The sequence below is a fragment of the Acanthaster planci genome, linkage group LG13, assembly GCF_054643075.1.
Source record: "Acanthaster planci isolate LZ-2023a linkage group LG13, COTS_SCS, whole genome shotgun sequence".
NCBI lineage: Eukaryota > Metazoa > Echinodermata > Asteroidea > Valvatida > Acanthasteridae > Acanthaster > Acanthaster planci.
The window spans coordinates 4,248,432-4,267,502 of NC_141789.1; the positions used below are offsets into that span (position 1 = coordinate 4,248,432).

At 42.4% G+C, this 19,071-nt stretch overlaps 1 protein-coding gene across 3 annotated transcripts in view; it reads right to left on the minus strand.

The window, feature by feature from the left end:
• Positions 1–19,071, minus strand: part of LOC110981257 (uncharacterized) — a 45,186-nt gene that overhangs the window by 13,958 nt on the left and 12,157 nt on the right. For 2 of the 3 annotated variants that reach the window (XM_087144933.1, XM_087144934.1), the window contains exons 4-18: positions 18,274–18,393; positions 17,241–17,409; positions 15,609–15,746; positions 14,076–14,257; positions 13,244–13,381; positions 11,569–11,713; positions 9,708–9,782; positions 8,629–8,969; positions 7,276–7,536; positions 6,748–6,816; positions 6,035–6,146; positions 4,757–4,906; positions 3,547–3,740; positions 1,522–1,568; positions 556–676 (exon numbers count right to left, since the gene is read on the minus strand). In XM_087144933.1, coding sequence (XP_087001059.1) covers positions 556–676; positions 1,522–1,568; positions 3,547–3,740; positions 4,757–4,906; positions 6,035–6,146; positions 6,748–6,816; positions 7,276–7,536; positions 8,629–8,969; positions 9,708–9,782; positions 11,569–11,713; positions 13,244–13,381; positions 14,076–14,257; positions 15,609–15,746; positions 17,241–17,409; positions 18,274–18,393 — 2,262 coding nt within the window. The remainder of the gene's footprint in view (positions 1–555; positions 677–1,521; positions 1,569–3,546; positions 3,741–4,756; positions 4,907–6,034; positions 6,147–6,747; positions 6,817–7,275; positions 7,537–8,628; positions 8,970–9,707; positions 9,783–11,568; positions 11,714–13,243; positions 13,382–14,075; positions 14,258–15,608; positions 15,747–17,240; positions 17,410–18,273; positions 18,394–19,071) is intronic. The other variant, XM_022238671.2, reaches the window with a different exon arrangement.

Genomic DNA, 19,071 nt, shown 5'->3' on the forward strand with positions numbered 1-19,071 from the left:
GCATAGTGTTTTGAACACCATAGAAGTAATGTTTGTGATCAGTCTCACATCAGGTTAGTGACAAGTAAGTAGCGTCCACAGGATGTGGGTCCTGGTGTTAATAAACAATTTTTAAATGGGGGGGGTTGTCATTATGAAATGTGCTGACCAACCAGGTCCTGATTGGCATGCAATGTGAGGCGCATTTCCTGCCATTTCCTTCTGCGAGTGTTTTGTTGGTGTATTCGTCCTGTTTGTCCATTTCTGTAATCACCCAATCATTACAGGTTTTAATATACCTGTTAAGATTGCACAAATGCACACACTTTTCACGTGTTCTCTTCACCTTTTTTGTAAAATTGATTCTTGAATCAATTCTTTTTCTTGAAATTGCGATTTTTGTAAAATTGTTCTACTGCTGCATTATTTTCCTGTGCATCTCACAATTGGCGACTATACTGTTATGTGGTCCTTTGTGAAGTCGGTGGCAGGAACCAGTGGGTTTCTGTTGGGGCTTTCTGCAAGGGAACCAAATGGAAAAGAAAACAAAACGCAGAGGACCAAAAGTAGTCCCACCTTTTCCCCGAGCCACATCAGCACGGCATAGTTGGTCATGTGATCACAGGAGCACTTGGTGTACAGTGGCTCTTTTTCGGAAGTTTCGCAACCCTTGTTGGACCACACGCCAATGATTTTGCTGCAAATAGAAAGACGGGGGAAATGACCAAAGAGACCACAACCGTGCTCATCAAAAGCACGGTCAGGGAAAATGGTCTTGCTGGAAAGCTTGCAGGAAGTAATATGGGGAGGAGGGACAAACACCTAAACTGCTTGAAAGATAAGTATATGTGAAATTCTGCCTCTCATTCTCCTCTTAAATAAATTGGACTGGTACCCTGTCCAAAGCAAATGAAAATTTCATTTACAGGATTTCCCAAACAAATGTAGTTATCCTACCTGCCAGGTAAGTTTTCTTTTATTCATAAACCCCCTTTTAATGCACAATACTCAGTTTTCTCTTTTAATACAACCCTCCTGTTGATATGTAGCTGTTCCATAAACACTGTGCGTACATTAAAAGGCTGACTTTGAGGTACCAGTAATCCAGTCCAAACCACTAAAAACTACAAAAAAGTCCTTGTCAACATTAAAAAGTTACAACCACAGTGTTGTTCAGTAAGGATGGAGTTCTTTTCTGCTCTGCCCTTCCAAATTTGTTTTTAGTGACCATAGGCCTATACTGTACACTGCATCAAATGTGCACTGTGTAATGTGTTCAACATTACTGTCGGTTGTTCCTTACCCTCTTTTGCCGTGCACATAACAGCATTTGGAAAATTCCCAATAGATTCAACAAATGATTAGGAAAGTGCTGTATTGTCTTCACTTCGCTGAGCAACCCTAATGTGCTGTTTACAAATCCTGGTATAGTACATCACCCCATTTGCAAAATGTAATTCATTGTATGATTCTGAGATGCAAAGGTGATTCCACGGATCAAAAAAATTATCTGCCGAAAGAAACAAAAATGGTAAGCTTTACCTTTCAGGTTGCCAGAAGTTACATCGTTGGTCTTCCCTATCTCGTGGCTACAAGAGGACAGAACAGAGCTCATGTCAATTGGATTTCCACACCTTGGCATACATCAAGTAAAAATCGACCAGATCAATACAGAAGGACGAGGAAGGGAAAATGTCAAGCCTTTGGCCCTGCAACAAAAATGTTTCAGCTAATGCTGCGATGCTTTGAACAGGCCACACAATGAAATGTAACTTCAAATTCAACTTCAGTGATTCAAAGTCAACTTGCAAATCTTGAGGAAGGTCTGGCACATAAGATGTCAAGACGGTGCATGACATTATTCAGCAAAACACTAAAAACAAAATGGCATCCAAGACTCGCCAAGTTTTCATGGGAAATGGGGTTTTTTATGGTTATATAATTTCCTGATACTAAACTGCTACTTTGATTCAATGCATTTCATTTCTGACCAGACGCTTTCTCGACACTGGAGTTTCATTTCCTTGTCAGGTGGAGAGAATAGGCCAAATATATGCCATTCAAGCAAAAGGGGCATAATTGTCCACCTGTTATGCCAGTGTGCATGTTTGGATGGGCCGCTCAGACGATTCCACGCAGAGTTGGCAAACTTGAACATTATCCAAGTTTGCCGTCAATTTATGCCCACACTTGCATGTCAGTCACGATAAAGCACTTCAACATTACAGATTATCGCTGGTAACTGTCTGTGTCTCTTTACCCCTGTATGGAAACTGGGCTTAACTCTGCATCGCACAAATGCAAACCAGGCATGAGGTCATCTACCAGTCTCCTTAAAGTTCCCTTAGCTCCTCTTGTCAGTTATGGTGACAGAGCCTTGTCAAATGTTGCACCCCGGATTAGGAACTCTTTGCCTCATGAAATCAGAGACACAGATAACATCACATCTTTCACACAGAAACTTGATACACATCTCTCCATTCAGCCTTTTCCCAACAACTTAGTTTTAGTTTATTTTTATACAGCTAGACAGGTGCTTTTGAATGGCTTTCAGAGAAAGAGTCCATTATAAAAAAATGTTGTGTTAGTATCAATAAAGAATGCACCCTCTTAAAAGCCTTTCAAAAATGCATTGTTTTCACTTCATGTAATGCTCAAGCTGACTGATGTTGCAGTAACATCTCTCCCCAGAGCTCAGAGATTTTACTAAATTATAAACCTGATATACAGCTCATTAAACCATAGTAAAAATTTAAAAGAATTAAGCATTGGCGGATAGTAACACAAAGAAAACAATCACATGCAAAAAGTATTATCAGAGTCAAACATCTGAAGTTGTGTCACATTTGCAGAAACAACAAACCTCAAAACAAAACACGAGCATTGTTCGCTGAAAACAGACAATAACCATTACCGGGACTACTAAATAATAGTTATCATGTGAGTGCAGGTGGAACATGAACTAATGTGGTGCTGATAGATGCACTATACGATTCCAAGTTCCACGATTGCGAGCATGATAACCAATTTATCTCCAAGAAAACTTGACAAGCAGTAAAGCAGGAACATGCCTACTGCACACAAAAGAAAAAGAAGACTTTTTTTTTTAAATTACTAAAGGCACACACTCCAAGCACTTACTTGTGCGACACAATTCTGTGGCTGAGCGAGTTGCAGAATTTAAGTTTAAGTGTAACTTTATCCACAGTCTTATTAATGTACGCCATTCCAAAAAATAGTCAGGAGCCCCCCAGGGATCGTAATGAGTGTGCACACGTGACAATCAGCACAGAATGCCAACACCCTACTTTTGAATGTACAGTGACTTCTGCAGCTGAACATTTTGCACAAGTGTAAAGTAGCATAGTATCTGGAGTTAGAGGTACAAAACCTGGGGTGGGATCTTGAACTGCAACAACATACAGTATAACGCCGTTTATTACCATGGATCAACCAATCAAAACTGAGGACTCAAGTTTGCTTGAAAGTAAATACGTATTGTGTAAAATTATCGTGGCACTGGGATATACAATCACGTCAACACACATCTACCCCACCCAAACCTACCTTGTCATGGCTCAATTTGAAGGTCACAGGCAATGAGATCGTGTCCTTTTCTTGGACCACGCTGATAGACAGAATGTCACTACCGACTCTTTTTTTCTCCTGAACCTCGGGCGTCTTGTCCTGCAGGTCATCCTCATCAAGGATTTTCTCGATGCCGGAGAACTTGAGAACCACAACCACCAAGGAGCTGTTAACTGTTGGGAACCGTTGTAGTCGGATTTGCGTCGAGTGATTGTTTTCAAGTGAATGAATATTTATCACACAACAGCAGCATTGATAACGGAATAAAATGGGACAACCTCCTCTAGGACCTGAGCTTGCCGAGTTCATGATTCATGAAAAATACATTGAGGAAAGACACCTCCTCCAAATTTTTTGTGAATAACTAACTGTTTCTTAAAGTGTACGGTAGCTTAAGTTAATTTTTTAAACACAACTTTTCTGTTGTCTTCTTCAATGTACCGGTATGAAAACTCTTTTACAAATTATTTTGGTTACATAAATTGAAAAGAGCCCCTTTCTAACACTTAGAATAATGTGTGCTTTCCAGGACAACTGATATTGCCATGTCATCAAGGGAAGACATGGTTCAGTGCTTAGGTTTTCTCTTCAAATTGTAAACCCAGAATATACTTATTGAAAATATTTCTGAGAAAGAAATTGATGTTTTTTTTATTTCTATGCACATAAACAACAGTGAATCAACAAAGAAAACAAAATTTAATTCAGTAAAATCTACAAAAATGCACAACTTTTTGTGTACAAGTCAATTGAACACTGAGACTTTCTTCCATGGATGACATCATAGTTTGGCTCATAAATATGGAAATCTCAGCATAAAAACCCAAAAGGCAGTAAAACAACCTTGGAAATTGTGAAACTAAATTTGAAAATACAGTTAACTGAGACACAAAGGTGCATTTTGAAGATTTGTATTAAAACAAATTGATTGAAGCTACATGTATATCCCAGCGAGAGATTTGTGAGAGTTGCTTCTATACGGCATCCAGTGAAAATTAAAAACATTTCACACTGATGGCCAGGGGCAATTTGCTAGTACAATAGCAGTGATGTCCTCACCAATGTTCTTTCAAGTAGTAATGGTATGTTTTTTACATCCAAGTCAGGGCATGATGTTATACACTGCTTAGTAAACTTGGCTGAAGGGTTTTCTTTTTGGGGGCCGTGGGTATGTATATAGTAATCTTACCAGGCGAATTGGTCACACGGATGTTATCTTCAAACTCATCTTTGAGGATGGTAACCTCAGTTGACACTTCATTAGGATCCCCCTTCGGGAAGGTGTACATGTAACCATCCCTCACAAACTCCTCCTTCGCCTTCCCACGGATCAAACCCTCTGCAACCGAAACAAACCTTTTTTAGTTCTTACTTGCAGCTGCACGGCTGCATTCCAAAGGAGGCGGCCGCAACGTGGCTGAGCCAGAGTCCACTAGAGGTGCCTTAAGCAGCCACCAAATCGCCCCTATCCGAACAACAAAGGGCACAGGATTTAATCAACAAGTAACTCTTAACTCAGTACTTGCATATCGTTCAGGAGTCAAACCTGGGTCAAAGACAGGTGAGGGGGAAAGTTTTTCCCACCAGCTACTCATGCCGCCTACACTGCTGCATGGAAAGTTCACATCTGCTTTCAACCCAGACACACACTTTTACTACAACTGCAAAACAATGACTGAATAACATGATTCCCTCTTTCTTGGCAACAGCTTCCCTGAAGAAATTTGAAAAGCACAAATTAAACCAACAACATTTCACTTAAATATTCATCAGCCTATTTTAGTGCCAATCCAACAACAAACGTAAGCCTGTCATAGGTGGTGCAACGTGTTTGAATTTTACCCCATTAATTACTTAACCCCTTCATGGCGGGATTTTTGGGAAAAAAACAATGTTAACCCCTTCCTGCCGGGGACTCCGGAATCGGAGACATATGGTTTATATGAGTGGCCGGGGTTTCCGAACTCGGACAAAGGAAACAGGGCCCTGTAACAAAAGACCGTACTCTGAACAAAAGGCCAGGCTGCTGGGCATTACCATCATTTTTCACTCTCAAAAGTGGTGATAATCCAGCCTTGTCTTGAAACCCTATACCAGGGTTTGGGGCATTGAGAGCGAGCGGATTACCATCGGGGACAAAAGCGCTCCACCACCGCAGCAATGAGCCACACAGCACCGCTGCACGCTAATCTGGCCCCTTTTGAAAAGAGGTCAGCAGTGCACTGAGCCAGGTTTGTGAACAAAAGACGGTTACAAGGCTGCAGGCCTGGCTGAAATACTGGGGTGTCAATGAAGGTCATCTGTCAACTTAGAGTAGTGCCTAAAGATTACTTCGTGCGGCTATAAACGACCGTTAAATGAAATGATGAATTTTTGAAGGATTTTGAAAACGGAAAAAATGATAGTCATGCCGGCTTAGCATCATCAACATTGAAGTGGTTAATCAGTCAAATGACAGTTTTCATACCAATGTTGGGTTCACTGATGGTGAGGTTAATGTTAAATGTTGAACCTGAAGCAATCTTTGTTGCCACATCCTCCACTGAAGTGACAATGCCTAGTGGCCCAGCCACACTCTCCTGAAATGAAGACCAAGAAAAACAACAGCAATAAATGTGACCCGCTCTGCAAAAAGGGGCATTAAGTCACGCAATGCCAAAACACGTAATGGCCCGTTCTATTTGGAGAGGGCAAAAGTTCTTCAAAAATGTGATTTTTCAGAATTTGTGACAACAAACATGGATGGATGGGGGCTAACAAACATTTGCCCCCCAAAAAAACACACCACTAAAAGCTACTGCCCCCCATAAGATGCTGGTGCCCCCTTTGTGCCCCCCATTATCAAAATCCTAGCTATGCCAATGAAGCCCGGTAAAGCTTAGTTTAAAAAAAAATACAAATCATCAAAACTACCTGACAAAATTGTCCATATCGACATTTTCTATGTTATAAATACAACAGAGCTGCCCAAGGCTGCAGGGAGATGGCAACGCCAGTGTGTAGTGAACTGGAATGATTGTTGCGCACTTCAGTACAAACGGAGAAATCAGTTGGATTGATGGCACAGACTGTGTGAAAATTAACTAATTATGGTGTGATAAAGAGCTTGAGTTCTATTACTTCTACAGCAGGACAGACTCAAAACTTTAGGAAGGGTAAAAATTGGGAGGAAAAGTTAACCTTTTGGACTTCTCTCCAGGCTTCCTTGCGATCCTCATCAAGGATGAGACTAGACACACTCATGAACTCCTAACACAGGAAAGAAAATGTTAACATTACAATCTTTAGCATGCAGGGCATGCATGCAGGTTATGACAACATTGGAGAGAACAAAGTGAGAAATGTATGGCAGATTGTAAGACTGACAGGAATTATTTAAGTTGACAAATTGCATCATTCGAGTTCAAGAAGAGGATTGTTTTTGTTTTCCCGTGGTCATTGATCTTGGGACAGCATCTTTTCTGTATTCTGATTGGTTGCCAGATGAACAACGAGTGAGTATCTATCTTGACTTTGGAGATTTAAATTTTCAACATATTTTCACATTTAGTGTGATTAATATGCTCCATCCTCCCAACAAATACTTCATCTTTTTCCATTTACTGATTCCTTTAACGAAACAGTGCAAGTTAAAAAAGAGCAAGTGCAACACTGTAACTTCAGCACCCCCCAAAAAAATTCATTTCGTCAAAAAAAGTTCTGTCTCACGTCCAAAAGCTGGGCGTTCCCCACGAACTTGTCAGATGTGGATACGGCCGCGAGAAAGTTCCAGGCTCCCTTGATGATGTCAACCTGCAGCTTGTTGTCCTGTGTGGTGTTGGCCTTCACCGTGATGTTGCGGATGACCTCCAGTCCGGCCTTGATGGTGTTCTGTGTGATGTTCACCGTCGGGTAGGTTGTTGGGTCGGTTGCAGAGACGCCGTCCAGGTCGTCCCTCACCAGCAGCAGGTCCTCCACCACCTTCTTCACCTGTAATACAGACCAATGAGTGTGGAGTCAGGAACTGTTTCACGGACGCCACATACTGCTCATCACCCCTTGCCTGCAAGCGGCCACCGTGCATCTGGGCCTTGGTGGCTGGTAGCTGTGCCAGACTCTACAATACTTGGGTGCAAGTGGGGGGGAGTGCAGCAGTGTGGCCAGGCGGAAAGCATCTCATCTTGTAACTTAACACTTGGGGACAACTGTGTGCACAGATTCTGGATTTTACTCTTCACCTTCTCCAAAGGAAATACAAGAATGATACCCCGTGCACAATAAGTGCCAGTGGGGGGAGGGCAAGAGAAGACTTGGGGGAGGGAAATAACCATGGAGACTTCACTTTTCAAGTGATGAAGTAGTCGACCACAAAATGGCCGCCTTGCCTCAATTTGCAACTGAGTTAACGTTAGTGCACAATTTGAGGAAATGTGTCATTGATCGCGGCATTATGTGCCTCACAAAAACATCCCCATTTCATATTACTTAACACCAATACTCTTAACACTTCCGGAACTTCAACCCAGACAAAAGAAAGTAGAACAATTCAAGTTCCCCAAGCAACACAGTGCAGCAGGTGTAAAGCATTTTTGTTGACCGTTTTCTTACAATACACTACGAAAAGGACCCCTCCGCAGCGACCTCTTAGTGGTGCAAGGCACTGTGAATCACCTGAACTGATCAGCAGCACAACCGGAATCAGACGTGACACGGACATAAACAGCAGTTTATCGGGTTGTTGTTCATCCATCCGTGTACAGACACGTCATACGTCTGTGTGCTTCAGGCCAAATGGAACACACAGCAAAGGACCTGTTTGATTCACACGGATCTTGATCTCAATGAGTGATCCCAAAGCTGATTCACGCCATCCATTAGGTGGGCTCTAGTGTTAATGAACCAACAAAGGATCACTGATCGCAATCTGGAACCGTGTGAATTAAACAGGCTCTAAGTGGTTGCCTTGAGCGATAAGCATGCTAGACCTAACCCGTTGGTACAGCAGCAGAGGCTCACACTGTACAGCCACGGTTGGGGCATATCAAGGTTCCAGACTAGAACCAAAATGTCACAATGACATACTTTAGGTGGCAAATTCTGTGTCACTTCATTGATCTTCTCCTCTATTGGTGATTGTGTCTGCGTCACAGTGGCCTCCAGGGTAGAGGTCAAAACAGGCACTACAGTGCTGGCCTGGGGGGTCGGGGCCTTAGTCGTGGCCCCACCACTGGTGGTGGCCTGGCCAGCTGTGCTCAGCCTGGCAGTTGTGGTCTCTGCTGGGGTGGTCGGCCCTGGTGAGGCAGGAAGAATGGAGGTTGGCATGTCACTGGAGGTCAGTGGCCCTGAAGACATTGGCCCAGTGGTTTGGGCAGTTATTGGCCCTGTGGTGGGCCCAGTGGAGGTTGGCATTAACGTTGTGAGTTCTAAAGCCCATTTGACAAAGAAAGTCTGTTAAAAGGGACTCCAACAAGTAAAAACATGCAAACTGGCAAAATCTGAACAAGTTCAAAAGTCAAACAAATGAGTAAGCCTTATTATGAATTTAGAATCTGAAATACCTAATCATGGTTGTAAGCTACATTGGCAAATGTACACAGGTCAGAACTTGTTATTATTAAGAGTTCCGAAACTGAAACAGAATGTCTTAAGGTCATCTGAAGTCAACTTGTGAAGTTGAATATACTATACATACATATACTATACATATACTATACTACATATATTTGAAGATTACTAGGCCAAGGCCTGACAAAGGGCCTGTTTGTTTCACATGGATCTGGATCTCAATCAGCGATCTCGACGCTGGTTCCCTCCATCCATTATGCAGGCTTTGGGGTCAGTGAACTAATGACAGATCACTGGTACCAATCCAGATCCACGTTAAACAAACAAGCCTCTAGATTACCAAATTTTACAGCACATTGTGGCGATAATTTTGTAAAACATGGTATCAAGGTTTGGTGAATTGAAAATAATCTAGACTGCGACCTGTCAGAGGTGTTTTCCTTAAAATAGCAGTACAGCATCTTCTACAAGAGGGGCTAGAACACCAACCACAACTCTACTTTAATTTTCACCCATTTCCTGTTCTCTTGTGTTGCAAAACAGCTGAAGAAAGGAAAAAAATTGATCAAGGACTGAGCCAAATGTCAGCCTCTTACCTTCGTAAGTACAGAACTTCTCATTTTCACAATTTCCATTGGCAAATTCTGTGCAATCATTTGCCGTCTCACAAACTGGAATGAAAAAGACAGAGCCCTGTCAAAGACGAGAAGTCTTGACGTCCACTTCAAGACACTGGAGGCTTGAAACAACACGTAAAGCTTCAAGTTCATCTTGTACAGGTTGGGTCATATATTGGCTGTGGGGAAAACGTCCAACTGTTCTAAACTGTGTGTTTTCCACCCCATTTCATCCAAGGAGAATGAATGAGGTCTAGACTAATCTCAGCAAAATAAACTTTCTTCTCTCAAGTTGAGATTTCAGGACCTTTCAAGTCCTGAGTGATGACCACCAAGTTCTCCAAGATCTACACTGTGTGCATGTATTTTTTGGGCTCAAATGACTGTTCAAACGGAGGACCTCCAAAGACAACTGCGTGCTTATGGCAGCATCGTGTTGTTATTCCTTCCCTTGCGTCTCATGCGCTGCTAATAGGAGTCGGTAAACTCAAATTTTTAAACAAGTTTTTCCATTTGTTCAACTTTAACCCACTTTAATTGTGCAATGAACAAAAGAACTGAGAAAGTGCTGCAGTGCATGTGGATGCTCCGTGCATGTTGTCTTTAAATGAGATTTTTGGGACTTCCCACAAGGGCTAGTTCAGATATTTGACTGCAGCTGGCACGATTAGGCTATGTGAACATTAAATGGGTTATGCACATATAAAGAAAAACAACCAACCACTTTTTTGGCATTTCCCCTGAGTTAATGGAACATACTCAAAACCAAAGAGTCAAAAGTCTGCCTTCGCAGCCCCTGAAAAGTTTCAAAGTTAGTGTTGTCCATGCCGCCGTGGTGTCAAAGGCAAAGGTCATACTTTCTTTGCAGTACATCGCTCAGGGAAAAACTCAAAGCCGGAAGGAAACAGTAACCAGGCATGACCCATCACTGGTTGGGCCAATGTTATACTTTGCAAAGCAGTGCCACAAACTGTAAGCGTCGTCACTGCTTAACCTGAATTCTGTTTTTGATCAATTGACACGGTATTAAAACTAAACACGATTGGCAAAAGCACATCTGTGGCCAGATTCCATAAAAGGAGTCGTAGGGTACTTTCTTTTTGTAATTTGGTTTTTAGTTTGCATTGGACAGAGCAAACAGAGCTCTTCGTTATGATGTATCAACTCAGTTTAGCCTTCTCATGAAAATGGACTTCCTGTAGGTTCCTAGTAATTTACAGCATGCAAGATTTTAAAGGCCTAAGAAGTCAAAAGTGGCTCTGGTGACTTGTGACTCATTTTAAAGGCTGGGCCATATATTCAGACTGATTTTTTTCAAACATCACTGACTGGTGTTTTTTAAGTAGTGCTACAAAAGACTTGCCGTGGAATCAAGGGTGCACCAGATACAGGAAAGCTAAGGGGCAGGGCACAGGCAATCGATGGAGCGGGACAGCCATGAAGTAGGAAAGAGTAGGTGAGAATATGAGCGTGTGTTTGTGGGCTTTATTGGAGCTAAGTTCTCATTTCCATAACGAGTAGTGACCCGTGAAACCACAATTCCTTTCAGAAAACAACAAACCCAAAAGTACTGTTTTTCAGGACACAGGTTTCCCACAAGCTGGAGTGAAGTTGACACTCTCTTTCTGGTGAGGTGGTATGGGAAACTGTGGAGGTTTTGCAGGCTAGAGCAGAATGGAACAACCATCATTTTCAGATTACACTCAGTGCATCCCAGTGCATGTCGCAGGATGGAAGGCACGTCCTACAGGAAAAAAAAACTAAGATGGAGGCAGGGGACAAGACTCGGTGGGTTGAGGAAATTTCAAACCGGGACATGAAGGACACTGCTCAATCTGACCTGGGCACCCCAGCAGCTCAAAGCGCAGGCCAACGTAGTAGGGATCGCAGGGGGTGGAGATCAAGATCTTCACCCGATTGGCTTTGATGGGCTGCGGGAAACTGTTGGTCATCTTGGTGTCTAGTCTGGCCCCGGCTTTGAAGACCTGGAGGGAAAAGAGAAATGAAGAATGAGATGGAGACTACAGAAGAAGTAGAATTCTTCAAGATCACCCTCTGGGAGTTTGCAGTGTACTTCCTCCTTTCGTCTGGGCTCACTCATTCTAAATACAAACCAACTCTGTTCAATCAACACATTACACATCCAAACAGGAGAAAATGGTCATGAACTGAAGCAGCGCTTGCCTTCTGAAATAACACACTGAATGATAACAGGGAAATGGTCGCTTCTTCGGAGCATCTTATGAAGACACATCATCTCTTTGAATGTTTACGTTCTATTCACTTCAAACGTTGATGAGTTGATGGTGACATATTTCATTAAAAAGGTCACCGGTGGTCCATCCACACACTACCAGGTTTGCTAAAAGGGATTTCAGGAAGATTTGATTGCAACGACTACAAAATCTTTGATACACTACTCAGCGTCACAAGTAAAGCTGTGTGTTAATGGGTAACATGGGAACAGGTCACTCCAAAAAAAAAAACGAGGTATTTGGTTAACCACTTCATGCCAGGGCATTTTTCAATGTTGATGATGCTGGGCCGGCATGACTATCATTTTTTCCGTTTTCAAAATCCTTCAAAAATTTATCATTTCATTTAACGGTCGTTTATAGCCGCACAAAGTAATCTTTAGGCACTACTCTAAGTTGACAGGTGACCTTCACTGACGGCCGAGTATTTCAGCCAGGCCTGCAGCCTTGTAAACAGAGCCCAGATTGTGCGGTGTTGTATAACTGTCTGTTGTTCATGAACCTGGCTCAGTGCACTGCTGACCTCTTTTCAATAGGGGCCAGATTAGCATGCAGCAGGGCTGTGTGGCTCATCGCTGCGGTGGTGGAGCGCTTTTGTCCCCGATGGTAATCCACTCGCTCTCAATGCCCCAAACCCTGGTATACGGTTTCAAAACAAGGCTGGATTAGCACCACTTTTGAGAGTGAAAAATGTCGGTAATGCCCAGCAGCCTGGTCTTTTGTTCGGAGTACGGTCTTTTGTTACAGGGCCCTGTTTCCTTTGTCCGAGTTTGGAGACCCCGGCCAGGCATATAAACCATATTCTGGAGTCCCCGGCAGGAAGTGATTAATAGCCATTGGAGATTTACAAGACAGAAAAGTACACTGTTTTGTCTTCTGTTACAGTTTGTTGGCCATGTTGATATTTGTCGAAGGGTGCCAACTGCCAACCTTTAGCAAAGTTGTAAGTCTGAAAATAAACTATTGCATTCACACAGCCGTCAAGAAGAAAAACAACGAGTTAAACAGAAAGTCGATTATTAAACATGCTCCACTGAAGTTGACTTGTAGGTTAAAGTTTGAGCAAAGGAGCTGGCAAAGGAAAACCACAATACCCAGGGCAATGGTTGGGTTTCAAGAAATTGGCTCGGGTACACTGGTGGCAATTTTAGCTCCCTTGTCTTTTCTTTCGACTCTTCTCCACTCCGCTCAAAATACCCCACATGTTACAGAAGTCTTTTCCATTTTGGGGGGGGACAATAAACTTTGTTGGACATTTACCGTATCTCCACCGAGGATTTCCGCTGCAGAGTCTGAAGCTTCATACTCGATCTTGAACTCATCAACACGACGTTCCGGATTCACGGCAACGCCTTGGGTCACTATTCCTGATATGATCGTATCCTCTGCCAAATCCACCTGTTTAAGAAGAGGAGACCACTAAGCGTTTTTTTTTCCTGCCCCCAAGTCTGGCGAGAATCCAGAGATGTTGCACAGCAAGGACATAAGGTTAACAAACAGCACATGAGGGTCTCCACAATAGGCTGCTAACAACAGGTAAGATAAATGGTAAAGGACGTTCATGACCTGAGACAAAACTTCAGCGTAAAATCTCCCAGTAGCTACAAAAAGGCAAGGGCACAAGTTAAAGTCCCAGTGTTTTTAATCGGTACATTTCAGAGCAGGATCATTCTTACATGACAGCAATGAAACAAAAGGTATATGCAAATAGATATAGTCACTTCCATATTTTCCAGTAAAAGATGTTGGATTGTGCCGAACTATAGCAAGCATGTGATAAAAGGAGCTGTACTACTGACATAAACATGAAGTATCCTGCTATGAGATATACACAACATTGTGAAAGGCCCAATGACACGAATCGTCCATGCTGGCCAGGCCAAGTAGGGGCCAACAGAATGTAAGAATGTCTCCTGATATTGAAATTAACTTTTAAATTAAACATTCACTGGGTCAGACTTCAGGACAATTTTCTTGTGTTTTCACGTGTTAAAATATCAAAATGTTTCAATTTTGGTTGTCACTTAAAATCTCCTGAAAATTTTTCTTCCCCCCCAAAAAAATCTACATTGATAAAGAAACAAGGGCTTGCCTGAATCCAAATGTCTGTGTCGTCTAGATCAGGGGCCCACCCCCCTTCCACACTGGTGTTGAAATTGAAGGAGTCAATCTGGGACTGCTCCGGCCCAAAGCCCGTGGCAAAGGAGGAAGAAGTCGTGTAGTTGGCAATGGTCACGTTGTCACTGCTGCGACAGAACTTGGCAACTTTCTCCTCTGAAATACAGCACAAATTGCCTACTTTGTGGAGATGAGTCCTATTTTACAAGACAGACTTTTTGATGGAACTTTAATGTAATGGCTAGCATGAGCGTACAATTTGGGGTGGAATGCCCTTGACTTCCAAATGAGACACTTCATTGTGGGGATAGGTTGGAAAAAGCAGAAAGGGCAAGATGGAAATGCACACTTTCCTTCAACGTTGTTTTGCATTCATTTCCACAAATTCCTGATGAAGGAAACCAACAGTTTCTGCAGCAAATCAATTACACTTTCTCAGAAAACTTGTCACCTTACATAGCCTATGCATGTGACTGCACACTGACCAATTCTGAACTCAACATTAAGTGTATCACATGCCAGGACAATTTCTGTAATTTGCAAACTACATGTATACCCAGAATTACTCCATTGTAAGATCTGTATAATACCATTAGGTACAGATAAAGATTACTTCCAGATCATAAATGGAATATTATATAAAAGAAAATCAGACACAAGATACATTATTCATGATCACATTGATAATCATATTTCGTATTAGTAAATAAATATTTCCAAATAGGTCACCTGGGAGACATTTTATGGTAAATTTTTCAACATTAGAGAGACATTGGTCATTAGGGAGACATTTCAATGTCTCCCTAATGCTCCAACTACCAAAAGGAAGAAAAGTTTTACCGTCCACATTTTGAGAGATGATAGATTAGGGTCTGAAAGGAAAACATGCAAAGTTTGCTTAAGATCGGATTAAGGAATATTGAATTATGGGACGGTAAAGTTTGAAAAATTTTGTGCATGTTCCTATGGGAATGTCTCCCAAGTGACCCATTTTTGGTAATTTTAATGACTACAAGAAATGACAGTAAACTACTCAAATAAGAAAGAAAAAAAAAAGCAAAGGAAAAACAAACAAGGAGGAACAAATAAGAAAGAAAATGAAAAAAAGGGGGGCCAAGAGATTATAAATGAAATATTTTTCAACAGTACGTGAAATGACATAGCTTATTTAAATATCAGAATAATATGACAACAGCAACATTTTAAGGTACTTTTCAAAATGTTGCAGTGATCTAAAAGTAGGCATTCATTTGAGGTGTTTCCATAGAAAAGGTATTTGATTTCTGACAGTGGATAAAAAGTTGTGCATGCTTTAGGGAGGTGAAGATTTTTGGCTGACTATATATACCCTTGATACATGGGTCTTGTAGGTGTGTAGTGAAATTTGCCATTCGTGTACGTCCCTAGAAAGGCACTGAAAGAATTCAGGGCATAATTCCAAAGAAATGACCACACCAGGTCGATTGGAGTACAGTCCCCAATGATGGGGTGTCACCGCAGTACCTACCCAGGTCAGGATTTGTCTTGGACAGGTTGGCCCCGCCAAATGACATGTTCTGTGTCTCCACCCAGCACATGTTGTCCCTGCAATCCCACTCCACGTCACACAGGCAGTCCTTGGTGCGTTCATTCTCGATGTCGAGAGCTGGAAAAAAATCCAGGCCCAGCAAAATCATTGTCTACAGAGTGGGCAAGACTACAGGCAGTACAGCAGCAACAGTGTGGGAGCTTGCAAGCACTTGTTCTTCGGGGGTTACGTTTCAACTTTGCAGACAACATCCTGCAGGCGTATCATGCAGTTTAATCAAATGGTCTTTGTTTTATTAGTTAGTAACAAAGATCTTATAGCACCGGGTAGCAGTGCAAGACGGTGAACTCTGCCAAAAGGTGTGGTCCCCGTGGGCGCCATTCGAGCAAGCAATACGCCTGCGCAGTGGACATTAATGCACAGGTGCAGGCATGCTCACGCATACCAGGTGTGCATGCCTGGTGTGGCGCCTACACCTGTGCATTAATGTGCATTGCGCAGGGGTACTGCTTGCTCAAATGGCTCCCAGGCAATTACAAAGTTTTACACGTATTCACAGCAAAGTTCTCCATCTTGCACCACAGAGTATATGAGCAAAAGCTCTGCACTTTAATGTAACATTCTTTACAGAAAGTTAGAATCAAAAAGGAATCTAGTGCATCCCCCAAATATGCACATGTCAACTCTTCCAATAATGCACTGCAAGCATATGAATGGAACCTGTGAAATGAGTCTTGAACCTGTTTTTCATTTTGGTTAGTTTGTTTTACTTCAGATTAGAAAGACAACACTGAGTTCTGCTTTGATACATCTCTCCGTTTGGCATGAAAATGGGCATTGTGTTGGTGATCAAAGTTGAGGGTTCCTGCTGACTGACAATGCTCAAGATTCTTAAACTGAAAATCGACTCTAGCGCCTTCTTTTTGTCAGGTTGGGACACACAAGTCTCTTCATGATACACCCTTGACAGTACACTCAGGATTCAAAATGATTGGAAAATAACTGCATAATCTACACATCATCTACAGGCGATGGGTAAGTCGGATTTTTTTTTTCACACCAGGACTTGGCTTAATAACCTTCCCATGCATATTTCGACCCTGTTCATTTCTACTGGACAGAACATACAAAACTGAAAAACAGACCCCCACAAAAGAATAATCCCTCCAGCCCCTGCCCCAGCAGTTTATCGTCATTGCTGTCAAATCTTTTCTCTACTAGATAAAATGTAAGGTGATGCGTGGGGAATGAAGGGCGAGCATCCTGACTGTGTCAGTTCAAATGCAGAAAATGGACGACGCCTTCAACTTCCCATCAGTTTTGTAGTCGAGACCATCAAAAGACCAGACACAAGATCATGCGCAAGACCATGCACAAGCCGGTCGCAAGTAATGCGTTGAACAATGACAAAGGAATGCTTCTGTTGCAGTTCATTTGAATAACTTGTGGCTTGAATTCAGACTGGAGGGCTTGTGTTGGTCTTGTGTGGTCTTGTGAAGGTCTTAAGTGGTCTCAACTACAACACTGTTTCCAATACCACTTTGTACTTTCAGTGTAATTTTTTAGGGGGAAAAAAACTCCACTAAATAACACCTCCAGCGGTCCACCTACTGTCATCTGGATTGTCCTTGTCAACAACGTTGACAGTCACGTGGTACCATTCAGGCCACTTGGGGTCCCCATCCACGGTGCAGCTGTTAGTGGGCTCGGCCACAAACATCTGAGAGGGAAAAGTCAGGTCGGCCTGCTTCAGGGTGCTCCAGGACCCAACGTAGGCAGTCTGATTTCGGGAGAGAGGCAGGAAGGTCTTCCATTTTATTTTCATAAAATTTTATCAGGAGAAACATCTCTGAACACAAAGGTGAGAGAAACATTCGGAAGGGCACATGGAGTGGTGTCCTTTTTTTCACTACAAGTCCTCGTCCCAATGGGGTGCTTGGCACTATGGCTTGTTTTTACCATAGGTCTGCTATGGAGAAGAGCTGTTGTCCATGTTGAACACAGCCTTGGAGTTGGCTTTTCCAGTTTACAGAGCAACTAATTTTCCACTTCAATGATCTATAACTCAGACTCAGAATGAGACTCAACCCATTTGACTAAGGACTTTATACAATCAAACAAGAGCCTAGGACTAGGACTCATTTCCGTTTCTGGCCTCAAACTAAAGTCTACCGTGCTGTTTGCACCGTACAACCATTGGCCATAAATTATGAATGCATGTGCAAAAATGAAGCTCAACTAGGTAGCTACAGTGCAGGTTACTTAGCTACTGTGGAAGGAGCTTTTCAGGTGGCCAATGCTTGCCAGTTCGACTTCTTTTTCAGCTGGACTGTACAATAGGCCCACAGCACATAGCTGTGTCCCAATAACTTAGCTTCAGACTAATCTGGGGTGACAATATATTGTACTATTAACAACACACATTCCTATAAAGCTTAACGTGCACATGCATTGGCACTTCAGAGCATCCTATTGGTCAAAGAGGCATGTGATGTGCGTGCACGTACCATCTGTCCACAGGCACTGTATCGCCACAACATTGGCATTTAATTCTGTGATACATGCACTTAGGAAAAATATGCCACCATCTGGAAGACTTCCATAGGTGAACATTTTTATTTCTTGCACGGTCAAAAGTGCATACCTTGATGACCGAGGGTAGGGTAGCGTTACCCTCGGTGATGAAAGTGTCCAGCCATTCGGCCGAGTATGAGACCCCGTCAAGCTCGATACTGGTGTTGCGGACATTGACCCAACCAGCCACCTGTGGAAAGCATTCAAATAAACCTTGAGATCTCCACCAAAAATGGCTGACCGGAGATAATATTTTCTGAAGTTAAAAACCAGTTCAGAAAGATTTAATTTAACCAGAATCAGAGGTGTAAGTGGCCACTTAACAGCTGAAAACAGCTAGCAAGATGCTGAAATGTAAAAAATTCCCATACTTTTGAACACACCAGGTGTACAAAAAAGCTGAAATTCAGGGTCAACATCCAAACAAAAAAGCTGAAATCGGCTAAAAAACTGAATTCTCAAACCCCAGCAGAATTATGGAGCATTTAACTGAATCTCTGCAGGTTCCTTTTAGAAAAACCATCTAAAAATGCATCAATCTACTGCCCCCAAACCAATCCTCTGGATACTTTGTGGCTATTATAATTTGAAATATGACAGTCCGAGGTCCTGCAGAATAAGCTGGGATTAAATGAACACAGGTGCTGTTTACTGTGCCATGCCTGGGATCACCTACATGTCATGAACATTCCTAAAAATGTTGCTGTAAGAACGGCACAACTTCACAAGGCATGTATATAGCAACTTGGATGTATGGCCCAGTAATGGGAGCAATCATTACTGAGAAGTGAAGTCTGAATGGCACTACCCTCATGCATCTTTACTTCAGGTGTGCTCTTTTCACACAACGAAAACAAAGGTTTTGTGC